General features: G+C 40.0%; 1 protein-coding gene across 2 annotated transcripts in view; it reads left to right on the forward strand.

Moving 5' to 3' along the window:
• The window catches only part of EPHA6 (EPH receptor A6), a 1,167,010-nt gene that overhangs the window by 74,736 nt on the left and 1,074,545 nt on the right, over window positions 1-17,729 (forward strand). For both annotated transcript variants that reach the window (XM_077294107.1, XM_077294108.1), the window contains exon 2: window positions 16,911-16,975. In XM_077294107.1, coding sequence (XP_077150222.1) covers window positions 16,911-16,975 — 65 coding nt within the window. The remainder of the gene's footprint in view (window positions 1-16,910; window positions 16,976-17,729) is intronic.

Consider the following 17,729-nt stretch of genomic DNA (forward strand, 5'->3'; position numbering starts at 1 on the left):
ATGCTGCAGCTATAAAATGTTCGCATGACCGCACGGCCATGCGCTAATGTAAACGTGTAAACGTGTGTGTGTTGATGTGTGAAAGTCGTTCATTAATTATCCCCTCCTTTGTGTATGACTGCTCGCGTAAGGTGGATGATTGCTATCTAGCGCCCAACTTAGCCATCAGCACGTAACACAAAACAGCGTCTAATTGCTGTGACCGCCAGTGCGGCGCCGTGCGCTTTCACGGCGCTTTCCTGACCCAAGCCTGGGTGGTTAGTGGCGTCCGCCAGTGCGGCACCGCACGCACTCTCGTGCATCTTTATTATTATTTCTTTCACTCTGACACCCCAGTTGCGGTGTCGAGCGCAAGAGGTCTATATGAACTCAAATCCTGTGTCTTGGGATTGAGTTCTGAGACTCCTTGCTTGCGCTCTTGGTGCGGTACCGAGGCCCTGTGACGCAACAGGGTTCGCTTCCTTCACACAGGGTGAAGTTAACCCGTGTGTGTATCCACATTGTACCGCCATATAGTCCGTCATTACTTGGCAGCAGGTTCCATCTCTGCATGATGGACCCCGGGCTGCGAACGCACCTTACTCTATCTTTCTTATTACTTGGTGCGTTCCGCTAGCCCTAACATATACTATATATACTTTATACAGGAGAAGATGACACACAGGTGCATACTATATACAGGAGGAGATGACATACAGGTATATACAATATACAGGATTAGATGACACACAGGTATATACTATGTCAGGAGGAGATGTCATGCAGGTATATACTATATATACTATATACAGGAGGAGATGACACACAGGTATATACTATATACAGGAGGAGATGACACACAGGTATATACTGTATATACTATATATACTATATACAGGAGGAGATGACATACAGGTATATACTATATATATATACTATATACAGGAGGAGATGTCATGCAGGTATATACTATATATACTATATACAGGAGGAGATGACACACAGGTATATACTATATACAGGAGGAGATGACACACAGGTATATACTGTATATACTATATATACTATATACAGGAGGAGATGACATACAGGTATATACTGTATATACAGGAGGATATGACACACAGGTATATACTATATATACTATATACAGGAGGAGATGACACACAGGTATATACTATATACAGGAAGAGATGACATACAGGTATATACTATATACTGGAGGATATGACACACAGGTATATACTATATACAGGAGGAGATGACATACAGGTATATACTATATATACTATATACAGGAGGAGATGACACACAGGTATATACTATATACAGGAGGATATGACATACAGGTATATATTATATATATTATATACAGGAGGAGCTGACACACAGGTACATACTATATACAGGAGGAGATGGCACACAGGTATATACTTTATACAGAAGGATATGACATACAGGTATATACTATATATACTATATACAGGAGGAGATGACACACAGGTATATACTATATACAGGAGGAGATGACATACAGGAATATATTATATATACTATATACAGGAGGAGCTGACACACAGGTACATACTATATACAGGAGGAGATGGCACACAGGTATATACTATATACAGAAGGATATGACATACAAGTATATACTATATACAGGGGAGATGACATGCAGGTATATGCTATACACATGAGGAGATAACATACAGGTATATACTATATCAAAGAAGGAAAGGTATCCAGCAGCAGATCCATCGGTGAAAAATTATTTAAAAACAAAAAATCTTTAATGTATAACATGGTTAAAATTATGGCATAAAAGCATTAATTTAGAAAAAAGGCAAGTAACCCGGGAAGCTCATGGCCTTACGCGTTTCAAACCGACTAGTTCTTAATCATAGTTCAGATGACATACAAGTATATACTGAGGGGAAAATGAGAGAAGTGAGGGGGGAAATGAGAGGGATGAGGGGAAAATGAGAGGTGTGATGGGAAAATGAGAGGCGTGATGGGAAAATGAGAGAAGTGAGGTGCTATAACTAACCACAGTTGGTTACTATGCCCGGGCAACGCCAGGCTTCTTAGCTAGTGAACTAAATTACAAAGCTTCTCCCATACATTGCAGTGTTAAATACGGACAGCACATGGACTTTGATGCCACCTGTGTGCTTCCTATGATTTTCACGTAGACTTATATTGCTACTTTTCATTTGTGATACCACACATGGTCCGTGAAAAAACATGGACAGTGTGTTTGTTTACACCATCAGTGTGTCATTAGCATTTTGGATCCATGTGTAACTGTTGGGTAAGTGTGTCATGAGTGTTTTTCATAGATCTATATATATATATATATAAAGTTGAGTGTATGTATGTATAATATATACAAGTCTGTATAATATGATTGTCTGAATGAACCCTTATTGTGATGCTGTGTTATGTGCTGATTGTGCACTTTGTGGTTTCGGTTGTTGGGAATGGAGGACCTTAGTGCTTCACAGTGCCAAAATACAATGTCATAGTGACTGGCATTGAAAATGACTGGTTTCTCATCTTGATACAGGAAAGATATATATCTTTGTACCATGGTTTCTCATCTGTCAACTAACAAAAAGAGGTGTCAATGTTTGGGTGAGACCGAGAGTTAGACGTTAACTTGGAAAGGGTATTGGTCAATGGGCATTGCTAATAGGACAACCTGAGACCAGTTGATCAATCAAACATTAGTTTGGTACCAATAAGCATAGTCCTGTCAAAAAGGTTGGTTCAGAAAAATTGCTGGGCCTGAGCGTTTTCATTTGTAAAATGTCTACTATATGGAGGCCAAAGCAGATTGTTAATCTGAGAAGAAGCAGAGGGTTGAAGGCCAAAGAGGCTTGTTAACCTAGGTAGCAAAACTGGGTTGGAGGTCAAAGAAGCTTATTCCCTGCAAGAGTGGAGCAGTGGACCGAATATAGGATTAGGTGACAAATGGCCTATGAAGACACTGAACAGTGGATTACTGGGTGTGTTCTTAGGAGACCCATTGATGGAAGGTGTAGAATATATTGCTGAGTAAGGTCAGGAAACATAATTGGGAAGGAGATGGAGAACCTTCGACCACCTTCCCATGTCTTAACAGATTTACATAACATCACGGTTTTGATGCCCAAATTGAAATACTGCCTAGTCATATACTAAAATACATTTGTAAAAATAATAATCATTATTTTATGTGAACTTATGTTGTTCGATCATACTTTTTTCTTTGGAATTGTGCAGTTATTACCTTCATTTTTACAATTCTTTTTATAGTGATTTAACTTTTTACAGTGGATGTTGGTTCCTTTTTTATTTTAATCAGCAAATTGTCTCTTCAGAGAGGAAGAGGACTAGAACTCTAGTGCCACCTATTGGAAGTAGCAATCCTAACAGTCAGTGTCGACCCTTTAACGAGCCTTGTCACATGACTTAGGATAATAGCCAAACCAGAATCTCAATTTGCAGACACTGTGTTTCGGGGTTCTGCCCCTCGTCAGTGCAAAGTGGAGATCTGGTTTGGCTGATTGAGAGGCGTCTGACCGGGATCCAAGAAGTATCGTTTCTCCTTGCGGAGAGTGACATGATAAGCATGTCGAGGTGAGGAGACTTAAAGCCGCAATGCTCCTCTGGGAAATATGCAAATTGTCTCTTCAGAGAGGAAGAGGACTAGAACTCTAGTGCCACCTATTGGAAGTAGCAATCCTAACAGTCAATGTCGACCCTTTAACGAGCCTTGTCACATGACTTATGATAATAGCCAAACCAGAATCTCAATTTGCAGACACTGTGTTTCGGGGTTCTGCCCCTCGTCAGTGCAAAGTGGAGATCTGGTTTGGCTGATTGAGAGGCATCTGACCGGAATCCAAGAAGTATCGTTTCTCCTTACGGAGAGTGACATGATAAGCATGTCGAGGTGGATTGCTACTTCCAATAGGTGGCACTAGAGTTCTAGTCCTCTTCCTCTCTGAAGAGACAATTTGCATATTTCCCAGAGGAGCATTGCGGCTTTAAGTCTCCACCTCGACATGCTTATCATATCACTCTCCGCAAGGAGAAACGATACTTCTTGGATCCCTTATTTTAATCAGAAAATGTGTGTTGTAACCAATGCAGAAAAATGACAGTTTAGCTATAATAAAAGTTATGAATTGAACTACACCACTTAAGAGCACAGTGAAAAATCAAAGAAGCAAATTACAGACATTACTAAAACTGCAGGTCTATGGTTTCCTTAGTCAATTTCGACTGTGCTTTCTTAACGGAGAAATTGATTGAAAATATATATTAAGCTTCTCTGACAATTTGACTCCTCAGCCATGTGATGTCATTAATGTTCTTCCATAATGATTTGTGGATCTCTTCTAAGTATGATGACAGCACTTATCTGCAATATTTCTTCATTGTATTGTATATATGTTTGTAATGATAAGTGTTTGGAAAAGACGGATGTGTGAGAAAAATGTTTTAGCTTGTTTTTTTATCTTGATAAATGTCTGTTGTACATTGTGTTTTTATAAAAGTGTATACAAGTATTTAACCTTACTATTAATATAAAAAGAAGAATGGGGTAGAAAAACCACAAAAATGTCAAAAATGACAAAATGTTTTTGATCAAAAATAGCATAAAAGCCATCCCACCGTGACAAGGTGACTCTGATTGGGACTGTCCTACTCTGTCTAATATTAAAAACCTTACCATGTGTCAAAGTTGATCTAAGTGTGTGAATAAGGGTAGACAAAATGACCGAGTCCCAACCAATGGACACCGGTCTGGGGAAGCCTTTAAATGTAGTTTCCGCTCAGTAAAGGGAGGCCACACCCAGGCTTGCACAGAATGCAAAAAAAAAACATGCAAAGGGGACACTGGCATCACAATCTGTGTTCTGTTGTTTTTCATTATACATATATTATTTAATATTGATTAATTATAACCAATTTGGCTGGATTACCTTGTAAAAACCATTCTATATATATATTGTGAGGCAGTGACTTGTGTCACAGGTAGGGGTCACTGTGTGTTTTCCCCAGGTTGTGCATGGAGACAGATGAAGTCCATAGGTGTGCGCGGCAGTCATGGATTTCCGGTCTGGGTTTTCCATGTGGCTGAAAGTCACAGGTTTGTTTTTTAAAAACCGTGCAGTAAGGGTTATGGGTGTGTCAGATGGAGCCAGCAGCTATGGCAGCTGAATAGCCTGATACCCACAGCGTACACAGCAATGCAAGTCATCCATGGTAACTGGTCTCGGATGTGGACAGTCCTGTGCTCGGAGGTGAATCGGAGGTGGATGTCCTGGGCCTGAAAGAGGACTGGCATGTGTAACGATTGCAAACAGGTGGCTATGGTGCCCAGCTGCTATCCGGAGGATATCCTGGGCTGTGTACGGCTGTGTGAGTAAAGAGACTGTGATACAGTGGTGCAGGACACCCACGGAAACTAGTCAGAGGAGGACTGGCATGTGTAGTGTCTGCAACATGTAAAGCAGTGTGTTTGGAGACTTTACTATGGCATGCGATCGCCCAGGGAAACTGGACAAAGGGAAGTCCGGTGTGTTTGGGGACTGCAATCTAAAGCCGTATGACGTGTAGTGCTATGAAACGGGCACTGAGACGAGATGCAACTATGTGTATTTAACTTTGATGTCATGTACTGTAAAACGCTATGCACCTTTATGTGTGAAGTAACACAGTAAAGAGACTTCTGTGTTTGAACTTTGTGGGTCACTACCTCTTCACTGCATATGGTGCAGCATTACATATGGTGGAAAGAATGCGGGCAATGTGAACTGAGGCATACCCCAAAGCATGCTGCATAGCGTTGTGCAAATCTGCTGGAAAATATTTTTCAAGACTTGCTTGCTGTGGCTCGGCAGGGCCACAACGATGGAAGGCTTCTAGTAGTAACTCGGTGGGGTTATGAAGATTTACTGTGGATCGGCGGGTCGATGAACCCTGCGTTGCAGAGGAGCTGCAGTTGCAACAAGAGGTTCTGCAGCAGCAGGAGCTGCAGTTGCAGCAAGAGGTTCTGCAGCAGCAGGAGCTGCATTGGAAGCAGCAGAGAATGTGCTTATGTGCTGTGTCGGGCGTAGAACCTGAAAATGTTGAGATACCTGCCATTGGGGTTGCCAAATTAGGGTCAGAGTGTAATCCTGATATGCTTCCCCTAGAGATATTGGCCGGAGAGACTGAAAATGTTGTTTTGTGCGGGGATGTCACAGGGTTGTACGGATGCCCTGTCTCGTGCCCATAAGGTGTAACAAATGTTCAACCCCACAGGTATGAACAGGGGGGGAGGATATGTGAGGCAGTGACTCATGTCACAGGTAGGGGTCGCTGTGTGTTCTCCCCAGGTTGTGCATGGAGACAGATGAAGTCCATAGGTGTGTATGGCAGACAAGGATTTCCGGTCCGAGTTTTCCATGTGGCTGAAAGCCACAGGTTTGTTTGTTGAAAACCCTGAAGTAAGAGGTATGAGTGTGTCAGGTGCAACGTCAGTGTCAGTCTGGTGTGTGCCCTGTTGTGCAGAGCAGAGGCCTGCAGAGCACTGGCTGTGTGTGTGAAGCAGCACAGGCCAGAGGAGCCAGCAGCTATGACAGCTGAATAGCATGGCACCTGCAGCGTACACAGCGATGCAAGTCATCCATGGTCCTGGATGTGGACAGTCCTGTGCTCGGAGGTGAACTGGAGGTGGATGTCCTGTGCTCAAAAGAGGACTGGGATGTGTAACGATTGCGAACAGGTGGATATGGTGCCCGGCTGCTATCCAGAGGATATCCTGGGCTGTGTACGGCTGTGTGAGTAAAGAAACTGTGATACAGCATTGCAGGACACCCACGGGAACTAGTCAGAGGAGGACTGGCGTGTGTAGTGTCTGCAACATGTAAATCTGTGTGTTTGGAGACTTTAATATGGCGTGCGGACGCCCAGGGAAACTGGATAAAGGGAAGTCCGGCGTGTTTAGGAACTGCAATCTAAAGCCGTATGATGTGTAGTGCTATGAAACCGGCACTGAGACGAGATGCAACTATGTGTATTTAACTTTGATGTCATTTACTGTAAAACGCTATGCACCCTTATGTGTGAAGTAACACAGTAAAGAGACTTTTGTGTTTGAACTTTGTGGGTCACTGCCTCTTCACTGCGTACAGTGCTACCACTGCATTACAATATATATATATAGTATATATATTTATTTATTTATTTCTCATACTTTAGGTTGGCTGTTTTGTTGATGCCAATCATGGACTGACTGTCATTTTTTCATTATTTTTTATTATTTTCAATAAAGTTTTGTAGTAGAAATTTATATTGTGGTTTTTCTACACCATTCTTCTTTTTATATGAATAGTATGATAATGGTGTATAACCATCTACTAGGGTCCTATTAATCTGAGTATTATATATATATATATATATATATATTTTTTTTTTTTTATATATTTTTACTTTAATATACTATACTCACCCATATACTCGTACAAGTTAGCTAAATTTTGCTCTAAGCAATTAATCTTGATTTCGTCACTGAGATTATTATTTTTTGGCCAAGACACACCTTACCGTAAGATGTACCCCAGATTTTGACAGCAGAAAATAGGAAAATTATTTTTCCTACTAATTCAAACTTCCTGGTGGTGTGAAGTGGAGGAGTCATTATTATTATTAATTTTAATGCATTGGGTAGGATAGGGAGGTAAATAATCTATTGTTAGTGTTTTTCTGCAGTGTATTATAAATGCACAGCTCTACTACATATACATATATATATATATAGATGTAGGCACACACAGCTCTGCTACATGCACATATAGACACACAGCTCTGCTACATGCACATATAGACACACAGCATTGCTACATGCTCATATAGACACACAGCTCTGCTACATGCACACTACATGCACATATAGGCACACAGCTCTGCTACATGCACATATAGACACACAGCACTGCTACATGCACATATAGACACACAGCTCTGCTACATGCACACTACATGCACATCTAGGCACACACAGCTCTGATACATGCACATTTACACACACATACTATACATTACCAAATGATCACATGATCTGGAAGGTCTTTGAGTTAAACAAGTGGGAGTCCTTCAGCTGCTCAGCTCGTGCAGCCTCCATTCAGGTTCCGGTAGCTTCCTATACTGCTCTGCACCAATCACATAGATGAGTGTTGAGCAGAAAAAGAGAGAGCAGTTCTCTCTGTGATTGGGAAGGACGCTGTGTCAACATCCTTCTCCATCACAGGAAGCTGCCTCCAGACTATAAAATGTGCACACATTTTAGCAAGTGTTTTTATAATTAAAAAGTGCATCTTATAGTTCGACAGATACCATATATGCCATTCATATATATCTCCAATTCCAATTTAATACACTGCAGGCTAAAAAAATAAAATAAAAACTTTATGTGAAATCACCATACAAGTGATAAAACTATTGCCATATAAACATATAATGAGTCTTAGTATGCACAATAATATTGAATATTCACAGCACTACTTAATCAAGAAAATTACAGGCAACTAGGCTGAAAAAAGAAAATTTTCTCACCAAGATCTCTCCGCATGCTATTTCGTAAAACATAGACTATCATGATAGGCAATTGACCTTATGTTTCTTCCTCCAGGGTTTGATGATTTTTATTATTAGAACATCTATTTTGCATTCCAAAGTAAACCATAGTAAACCTTTGTTCTAACGTTATAAAATAATCAAATGAGCACAGAACAAGACGTGTTGTAAAAAGTTTTTAATTAATGACCATTGAAGTTCTTATTTGAGCTTATCCTGATCAGTTATTTTGCTTGAGTGAGGGATATTATTTTTATAGTTTCATAGTTTTTAAAGTTGAAAGTAGACATAAGTCCATCGAGTTCAACCTATTGTCTAACATGTAATTCCAGAGGAAGGCAAAAATTCCCAGGAGGCAGATGCTAATTGCCCCACATTAGGGGAAAAATATGGTAATCAAACTAATTCCCTGGATCAATGTCCCATCACAGATGCGAGTACACATAACCTGTAATATTATCTTTCAAGAAAGGCACTTGAACTTGCTTAATGAGTGAATGAAGGAATGAAAACCCTAGTCCATGCCCTCATCATCTCCCGCCTCGACTACTGTAACTTCCTGCTCTGTGGCCTCCCCTCTAACACTCTCTCACCCCTTTAATCTATTCTAAACTCAGCTGCCCGACTAATCCACCTGTCCCCCCGCTATTCCCCGGCCTCTCCCCTCTGTCAATCCCTTCACTGGCTCCCCATTACCCAGAGACTCCAGTACAAAAACCTAACCATGACATACAAAGCCATCCACAACCTGTGTCCTCCATACATCTGTGAACTCGTCTCCCGGTACATTCCTGCACGCAACCTCCAATCCTCACAAGATCTCCTTCTCTACTCCCCTCTTATCCCCTCTTCCCACAATCGCATACAACATTTCTCTCGCACATCACCCCTACTCTGGAACTCTCTACCACAACATATCAGACTCTCACCTACCATCGAAACCTTCAAAAACAACCTGAAGACCCACCTCTTCTGACAAGCCTACAACCTGCAGTAACCACCGATCGACCAAACCACTGCACGGCCAGCTCTACCCTTACCTACTGTATTCTCACCCATCCCTTGTAGATTCTGAGCCCTCGCGGGCAGGGTCCTCTCTCCTCCTGTACCAGTTGTGACTTGTATTGTTCAAGATTATTGTACTTGTTTTTGAAATGTATACCCCTCCTCACATGTAAAGCGCCATGGAATAAATGGTGCTATAATAATAAATAATAATAATAATAATAATAATAATAATGAATCCACCATGGCAACATTATGTGTTCGAGAGTTCCATAATCTCACTGCTCTTACAGCAAACAATCTGCACCTGTGATTACAATTAATCTTTCCTTCCTCTGATGTACAGGTTGCTCCCTTGTCAGATCATTATAAAGATTTCTGTACTGTCCCTTCTTATATTTGTGCATTGTAATAGGATTGCCCCTTAACCTTTGTTTTACCAAATTAAATAATCACAGAATTGATAATCTGTCTTGGTATTGCAGTTTTCTAATTCTCTTAATAACCTTGGTAACTTTTCTGTGCATCTTCTCTTGTTCAACCATGTCCTTCTTATACACTGGATCCCAAAACTGTACACAATATTTACATATGGCTCAATCCTCCAGCTTACATAAATCCAATGTGATGCTAGTCACTACTCACAAACAATTCGCAAGGCAGGGTAGTCAGGAGTCAGATACCAGGAGAGCTTGTCATAAACTAAGGAGAAAAACAGAGGCGTAGTCAGATCATGGTCCAAGGTCAGAATTCCAGGATGGTACAAGACAAAGGGGCTAGGCAAACAGATGGTTACAGACAAATCCAAGGTCGGGCAACAAAGATCAGGATTTAAGAACTTAGAGCACAGAGCAAACACACGCCGTTTGTGCTGAGCTACAACTGGCAGTAACAGGAGACAGCCAGCTAAATAGCCAGATAATCACTCCCAACAGGATGCATATTACGGAAACCCCACATGCCCTGGCTCTGAATGAGCAAATGGACTGTTACTAACAACACTAACAGTTTAGCACACCCCAGCTTCCAATTGGATGGCTGAGCTGTCCATCACCATACTGACAGATCAGCATGTCCCAGTCCCAGATTGAATGGCTGAACTGTCACTCACTGCGTCTAGACACAGCTTTAGGAGGAATCATGACAATTAAATTACTCGCCTTTGTGTTTATTCACTTGTAGAGTTTAGTTTCATCTGAAAATATTGAAACTCTACTTTGTATGCTCTCCAGAAGGTCATTAACCCTGCTGTTCTGTTCGCATTTACTATACACTAGTTCTGTTCGGGTCACTATGACCCGGCTTATTAAACCTTGATTTTAGACACTCTAACTCATTTTTTTTTATAACTTTTTGCTTACTAGACTGTTTGTGAACATGTTTGGTAGTAAAAAAAAGAAAAATGAAACAGAAATCTTTTTTTTTTGTTTTTATTCTGAAAAAACAGATCAATGAGCAAAACGAAAATAGAAAAATACACATTTTTGTAAAAAAAAAAAAAAAATCAAAACAATCAAATCAAACATTTTGAAAACTTCTGAAAACAAGCAGATAAGCCAGGAAGACAGACTTACTTAGCCAAAAAAATTATTTGCAAGACTTTACAGCTCAGATTTACAAACAAAAACCGTCTTAGACAGCGCGTTCTGAGCAGTCCGTTCTGCGCAAAATATACACGTGTAGTGCACACCTAGTGATCTCTCCGGATGCACTCTACATTTTAGAATAGACTGCACACCAAAAATAATCAATATAAAGCCATTTTTATGGTGCGCAGATCTCAATGCATACCCCCGGTAGAGCGCGCGTACGACCCCATTGAAATAATTTAGGAAAAAAATCAATTGATATACAATAGTAGATGCAATAAATAGACCCAACTGAGGTTATAAGTCCTTTATTTCACTGAAAATATGGCCTCACAGCTGTAAAAAACGATGCCGGGTCACTATGACCCGAACAGAACTAGTGTAACTTTTTTCGTGTAGCAAAAAGTAAACGAAAAAAAAAATATATATATATACTCATATGTAGGTCCCCCCAAATGAGGAAAAGTCAAGGAGTCTCAAGTTTTAGAGACTTACAGAAAAAAATCTACAGGGCCGCAAAAAGTCTGTTCGGGTCACTATGACCCGAACAGAACAGCAGGGTTAATAAATATATAAAAATAGAGGTGCCCAATACTGACCTCTTTGGCACCCCACTGTTTACTGTGACCCAATTCAAATGCTTTCCATTAACCACCTTCTGTTTCCCATCTCTGAGCCAGTTGTTAACCCAACTGCACATATACTGTATTCCATTCCCGTAGTCAAATTGCCCTCATTTTACATACCAACCTTTTATGTGGCACTGTATTAAACGCCTTTGAAATGTCATAGACAACATCCACAGATTTACCCTGTTCCAGCCTGGAACTTACTGTTCCTCCTCATAGAAGCTGATCAGATTAAATTGATAGGAAAGATCCCTCATAAACCCATGTTGATATTGGGTCGTAAAGTTATTTTTGTTAAGATACTCGAGTATATAATTTCCCAGAAAATGCTCAAAGATTTTACTCATATAAGAGTTTAAACAAACGGGCCTATAATATCCAGGCTCAGATTTTATCCCCTTTTTTAATATTGTCACCACATTTGCTACGCACCAGTATTGTGGTACAGACCCTGCGTTATAGAATTCTTGAATATTGGAAATTTTAGTCAATCATGACACTTAATCCATGCAGTACTTAGGGGTGTATTCCATCTGGGCCCAATGATTTGTCTACTTTAGCATTTTTGAGATGATTCCATACTTCTTACTGGAATAAGCTGGTGACATTTAAGGGAGAATTTATTATATCCCTGATCATATCATCTGTCATGGAATTTTCTGGAGTATATATTTTACAGAACAAAGTGCTTAGTAAATTGGCTTTTCCTTCATCCGCCTCCAATATTTCACTGAGGTTATTTTTGATGTCTTTAACGCTATTGCCCAAACTCTCCCATACACAGGAATGTTCGCTCTACTGAGCTCTCCTGTGTTGCCTATGAGAAAGCAGCTGCCAGACATCTCTGGCGGTGGCTTATCTCTTAAAGAACAAAAGGATTGGCAGTCCAAAATCAGACATGTTGCATCCTTTCTTCCCTCAACAATCATCTGTTGACGGTACCCCTGTACACATTATAATGCATTCCCCTTTGCCTTGTCTATTATTTTTGGTAAGTAAAGAAGTTTTTGAACATATACAGTGAAATTACAGGCAAGAAAAATCGACTGTAGGCTGCTTTAAGCTAAGAAAGACACCTCTTTAGCTGTTTTTATATGAATAAATAGACTGATGAACTAATTAATGCAAATACAATGATAAAAATAGGTATTTTATAGTGAAATGCAATGAACCCATTGTGGCTTGTATGCACATTGTCATAGAGATAAATTTACATAAAAATGTAATGTTTTATATTGTGTAAAATATGTTCTATACTTATATTAATTAAACCACTTACTTTTGTAATGCAGTGTAAAAGATTGCTTACTTGCTTTGTGTAAATCCCAAGATATTATAAGAACCTCTCTCTAGTAGCCAAAGGTAACCTTAGGGTTTCCAATCATATCCTCCATGAAGCAATAAGCCTCCTGGGTACCTTTTTATATAAAAGAGAAGGAAAACATTCATTGCTATAGTTAAAAAATTGCAATTAGCAGAGCTGTGAATATAATGATATAATAGAAATTTAAGCAGTTTATTGTATTTAATTATTGCAATGATACAGGACAACTAAATTATAGTGTTCTACCTATTACTCTGATAAGTTCTATTAGTCATAATGTGTCACAAATGATGACTAGAAAATTACATTTACCAGTGGGAATAAAAAAATCTGGAGGAATTGAATTTCTGAAAATACTTTTATTTTCTTATTGTTTCCCTTCAAAATGTCAAAGCTAATTAAAGGGGTTTTCCAGTCTCAAAGATTGGAGCATAAATCAGTTTGTTCCTTAATTGCTTCACCTTCTAAAAACTTTAAAGAGTCATGGCTGGATGTGACTGTTTTGCCTAGTGGAACGGCTTTCCCAAAGAGGAAACAATTTCTTATCAGTCATTATGGTATTTTAGACGGTGGCTCGATTCTAACGCATCGGGTATTCTAGAATATGTATTCTAGAATATGTATGTATGTATATAGCAGTCACATAGTATATAGCACAGGCCACGTACCAAACAGTATATAACTTTGCCCACGCAGTATATAACTTTGCCCACGTAGTATATAACACTGCCCACGTAGTATATAGCAGCCACGTACTATATAACACTGTCCACATAGTATATAGCACAGCCACACAGTATATAATACAGGCCACGTAGTATATAGCACAGCCCAAGCAGTATATAACACAGCCTACGCAGTATATAACACAGCCCACGTAGTATATAGCACAGCCACGTAGTATACAGCAGTGTGGGCACCATATCCCTGTTAAAAAAAAAAAAATTAAAATAAAAAATAGTTCTATACTCACTCGCCATTGTCCAGCGAAGCTGTGTGGATGCGCGCGCGTGCGGCTGCTGACAGCTTCTGTTCTCAGGATGCATTGCGAAAGTACCCAGATGACTTAGCGGTCTCGCGAGACTGCTAAGTCTTCTGGGTAATTTCGCAATGCATCTCTGGGAACGGAAGCTGGAGGCAGCCGCGCACGCCTCGGTGGACGACGGAAGGTGAGAATAGCAGTTTTTTTGTTTTCTTATTATTTTTAACATTAGATCTTTTTACTATTGATGCTGCATAGGCAGCATCAATAGTAAAAAGTTGGTCACACAGGGTTAATAGCAGCGTTAACGGAGTGCATTACCCGCGGCATAATGCGGTCCATTAACGCTGTCATTAACCCTGTATGAGCGCTGATTGGAGTGGAGTATGGAGCGGGTGCCGGGCACTGACTGGACGGGAGTAGGAAGGGACTAATTCTCAGCCGGACTGTGGCCGTCGCTGATTGGTCGCGGCAGTCAGGGCAGGCAGCTGGCGAGACCAATCAGCGACGCGGGATTTCTGTGATGGAAGTTGCAGACAGACAGACGGAAGTAGCTGTTAGACAATTATATATATAGATAAAGTGCAAAAATTACTGGTGTCAAAGATGGAAGTACTGAATTTAATAGAACTCTAAAAAATGTGTCAAAGCATATTTGTACTTATTATGTGTCTGATATCTAAACTATTATTAAAATATATTTTCAAAAAATGCTTTCAGTGTTACACTATTTCCACAATGTCATTATTATTCACAAGGAACAGTAAATACATACTTATTGTTAATATACAGATCAAGTGTAAGAAAAAGTTTTTATTTTACCTTTTGTGTTTTTTTCATATCTATGTGTCCCTCTCTGCATCCGGCTTTCAATCATGGAGGCATGGGCAGTGCGGCTGTCACAAATCAAAAAGGGATTCTTGGCAGGTCTGGGTCTGCTGGAATTTAAATGTAGTTTTTTTTCCTTTGGTCCAGCAAGTGTTAATGACAGTCTCTTGCTGGCAGCTTCTTTTAGGCTGGTCAGCTGATGTTGGTTGATAACCGCTCCCACCTGCCTTTAAATAGTCACATGGCCCATCAGCTGATTGTCAGTTATAGAGTTACTTCTATGCAGACCAACTAGGTGTGTGGAGTTCTCCTTTGACTGCAGTATTGTCACTATTGGAGTCCTGTTTACCATGTGCCATTTAGTTTGCTGCTGTGGAGCATAGCAGCAGATTCAGAACTGAGTTGTATTCTATTTTTTCAGTCCCTTGTTTGTCGCTTTCCCTGTGTAATATTACCTGCAGTGGCATCGCTAGTGTCCTTACCGGCCAGTGCATTAGCCAGGGTTAGTAGAGGTGAGAGCCAGGGGCTAGACTCGTGAGGGTAGCGAGGGTATGGACTTGCATAAGGCATTAGGGGAGCTTAAGGACAGGCACAGGTTGGTGTCAAGAGGAGTTCCATCCTCCCTCTCCTTACCGTTAGGGTTTTTCTCTCCCTTTATCATCTCATTGTACGTATATGCTGTGTCATCCACCAGATTTACCTGTGTTTATTCGTGACAGTGGCTTCAATCACCGCTCAGTAACTATGCCCCGGCACTGACAGCCGACTCGGCACTGATGTACTCTAGAGCCAGTTGTCAGTGAGTGCTGAAGCATGGTTACAGCCTCCACTCACTATATACTGATTGATGACTAAAAGCTGGAGGTTACCGGGAGATTGTAGTTCATTTCCTTCCGGTAGCCAGACTTTCTGTGCAGGCACCGGGGCAGCTTCAGAACGCTATTAACCTGCAGATTAACCCCATATCTGCAAGTCAATAGCTTTTTCACTTAACAGGTTCTCCTTAAGCTAATCTGTTTATTGTTTAGAATTTACCCTGAATGATTTCACCCTCTGCCATCTACCTCAACATAGCCACCTGTGAGTTTCCTTATAATTGATCTATTAGCCTATTTTCCAGCAGAGACCAACAGTCCTGCACTTCACTCTACTCTGCCTGCACAACACAGCATGTAATAACTGGGCATATCAGGGCTGTGTGGTTTTTTCATGCCTGCTACTGACAGATCAATGGAGAAAAACTGCTAATGCTGCTTTGTCGATGCATATGGCAGAGGATTATCTTCTGCAGTATGTGCCATCAAAATTTCATTTACAGTTTTACGCCACTGATCGGTCAGCAGCAGGCAGCAAACAGCGCTGTTCTGCTTGTGTGACATCTGCAGTGTTTTGTTGTGCAGTGCAAAGTGTAGGACTGTTGATCTTTGCTGGAAACCAGCTAACAGATCAAAGATGTAACAGCACACATGCAGCTATGCAGTTGAAGCTGGGCAAAAATAAAACTGGGCAAACTACTGTACATGACCATATAGTTCCACAAAGTATAGAGTGGACTAAAAAAATGTATGATTCACTGTGTGTCAGTTGTAGAGAAATAGCAGAGCTGTGCTGGAAGGTGACAGAGAGAGACTGCACATGCTACACATCCTGAGCCAGCAAGATGGATCCAATGGTAACTGCAGGATAAATAGAGCCCAGAGGAACATCCTTAGGGGGGTGATATGTACAAAATGGGTCAGATTTAACAATGATTTTATTTGCATAAATGAATAACTATATGTTTGCATTATTATATAACAACATTATGCTTTGGGTAAAAAAAAAAGCTTAAAGCTTTTGTGAATTCTAGAGTGATTTGTAAACTGAAAAAATGAAGGCTAAAGACGAACATAATATTAATAATAATATTGTATAAAGTAAATGGATGCAATATAGCAATATATTCTTTCTTTTTTCTTCAGTTGTCCTTCTTGACACTACAACAGCTATTGGAGAACTCGGATGGAAGACTTATCCATTAAATGGGGTAAGGAAGCCATCTTATTTTTAACTATAAAAGTTTCTATTTGGATTCACAAACAAAATCCTTTTCATCTAATTGTATTATGTCTTATCTAAATGGCTGTTTCATGGCTTTGTGTCTATGCTGTATATTTAGTGACACAGGTGGATTAGATCTCATCCTAGGAGATCAAGAAAATCTGAGCTTCAGTTGTTAAATTTATTCTATTTATTTTTATTATTGATCAATTCTCCTGATGTCTGCATGTAAGAAAAAAACATATGTTTTTGAGAAAAAAAAACATTCTAATGAGATAAAACTATACGGTAAGTGAGCTGGACTGCTTCATACCCTACATGTTGATGCAGGTTAGCTTTTGTATATTATTCTCCAGCATGGTTGCCAACTTGACTTTTTATTTTTTCTGGACAGCTTATGGAAAAATCACAGACAAACAATATTTTTTACAGACACATTGTAAAACCATAGTAAAGTATTATTATAATCTGATATGAAGACATTATCTGCAGTCACTGTAAACTGTAAAATGACAATAATTACAGCCAAAATAAACTGTGTACGTGTCTTCAGTTTAAAAACAAAATCACGGACGCTTTAATTTTCTTACGGACAGTGCAGAAAAGTGCATGATTTTTGAAGACAGTCTGAGAATTTTGGATGGTTGGCAATCCTGTTCTCCAGTGCTTTGCCAATACAAATAGTCATATATTTCCAGTATAAATCTTACTATCCTTATATAATACATTGATGATTGATG

The sequence above is a fragment of the Ranitomeya variabilis genome, chromosome 3 (genome assembly GCF_051348905.1).
Source record: "Ranitomeya variabilis isolate aRanVar5 chromosome 3, aRanVar5.hap1, whole genome shotgun sequence".
Classification (NCBI taxonomy): Eukaryota; Metazoa; Chordata; class Amphibia; order Anura; family Dendrobatidae; genus Ranitomeya; species Ranitomeya variabilis.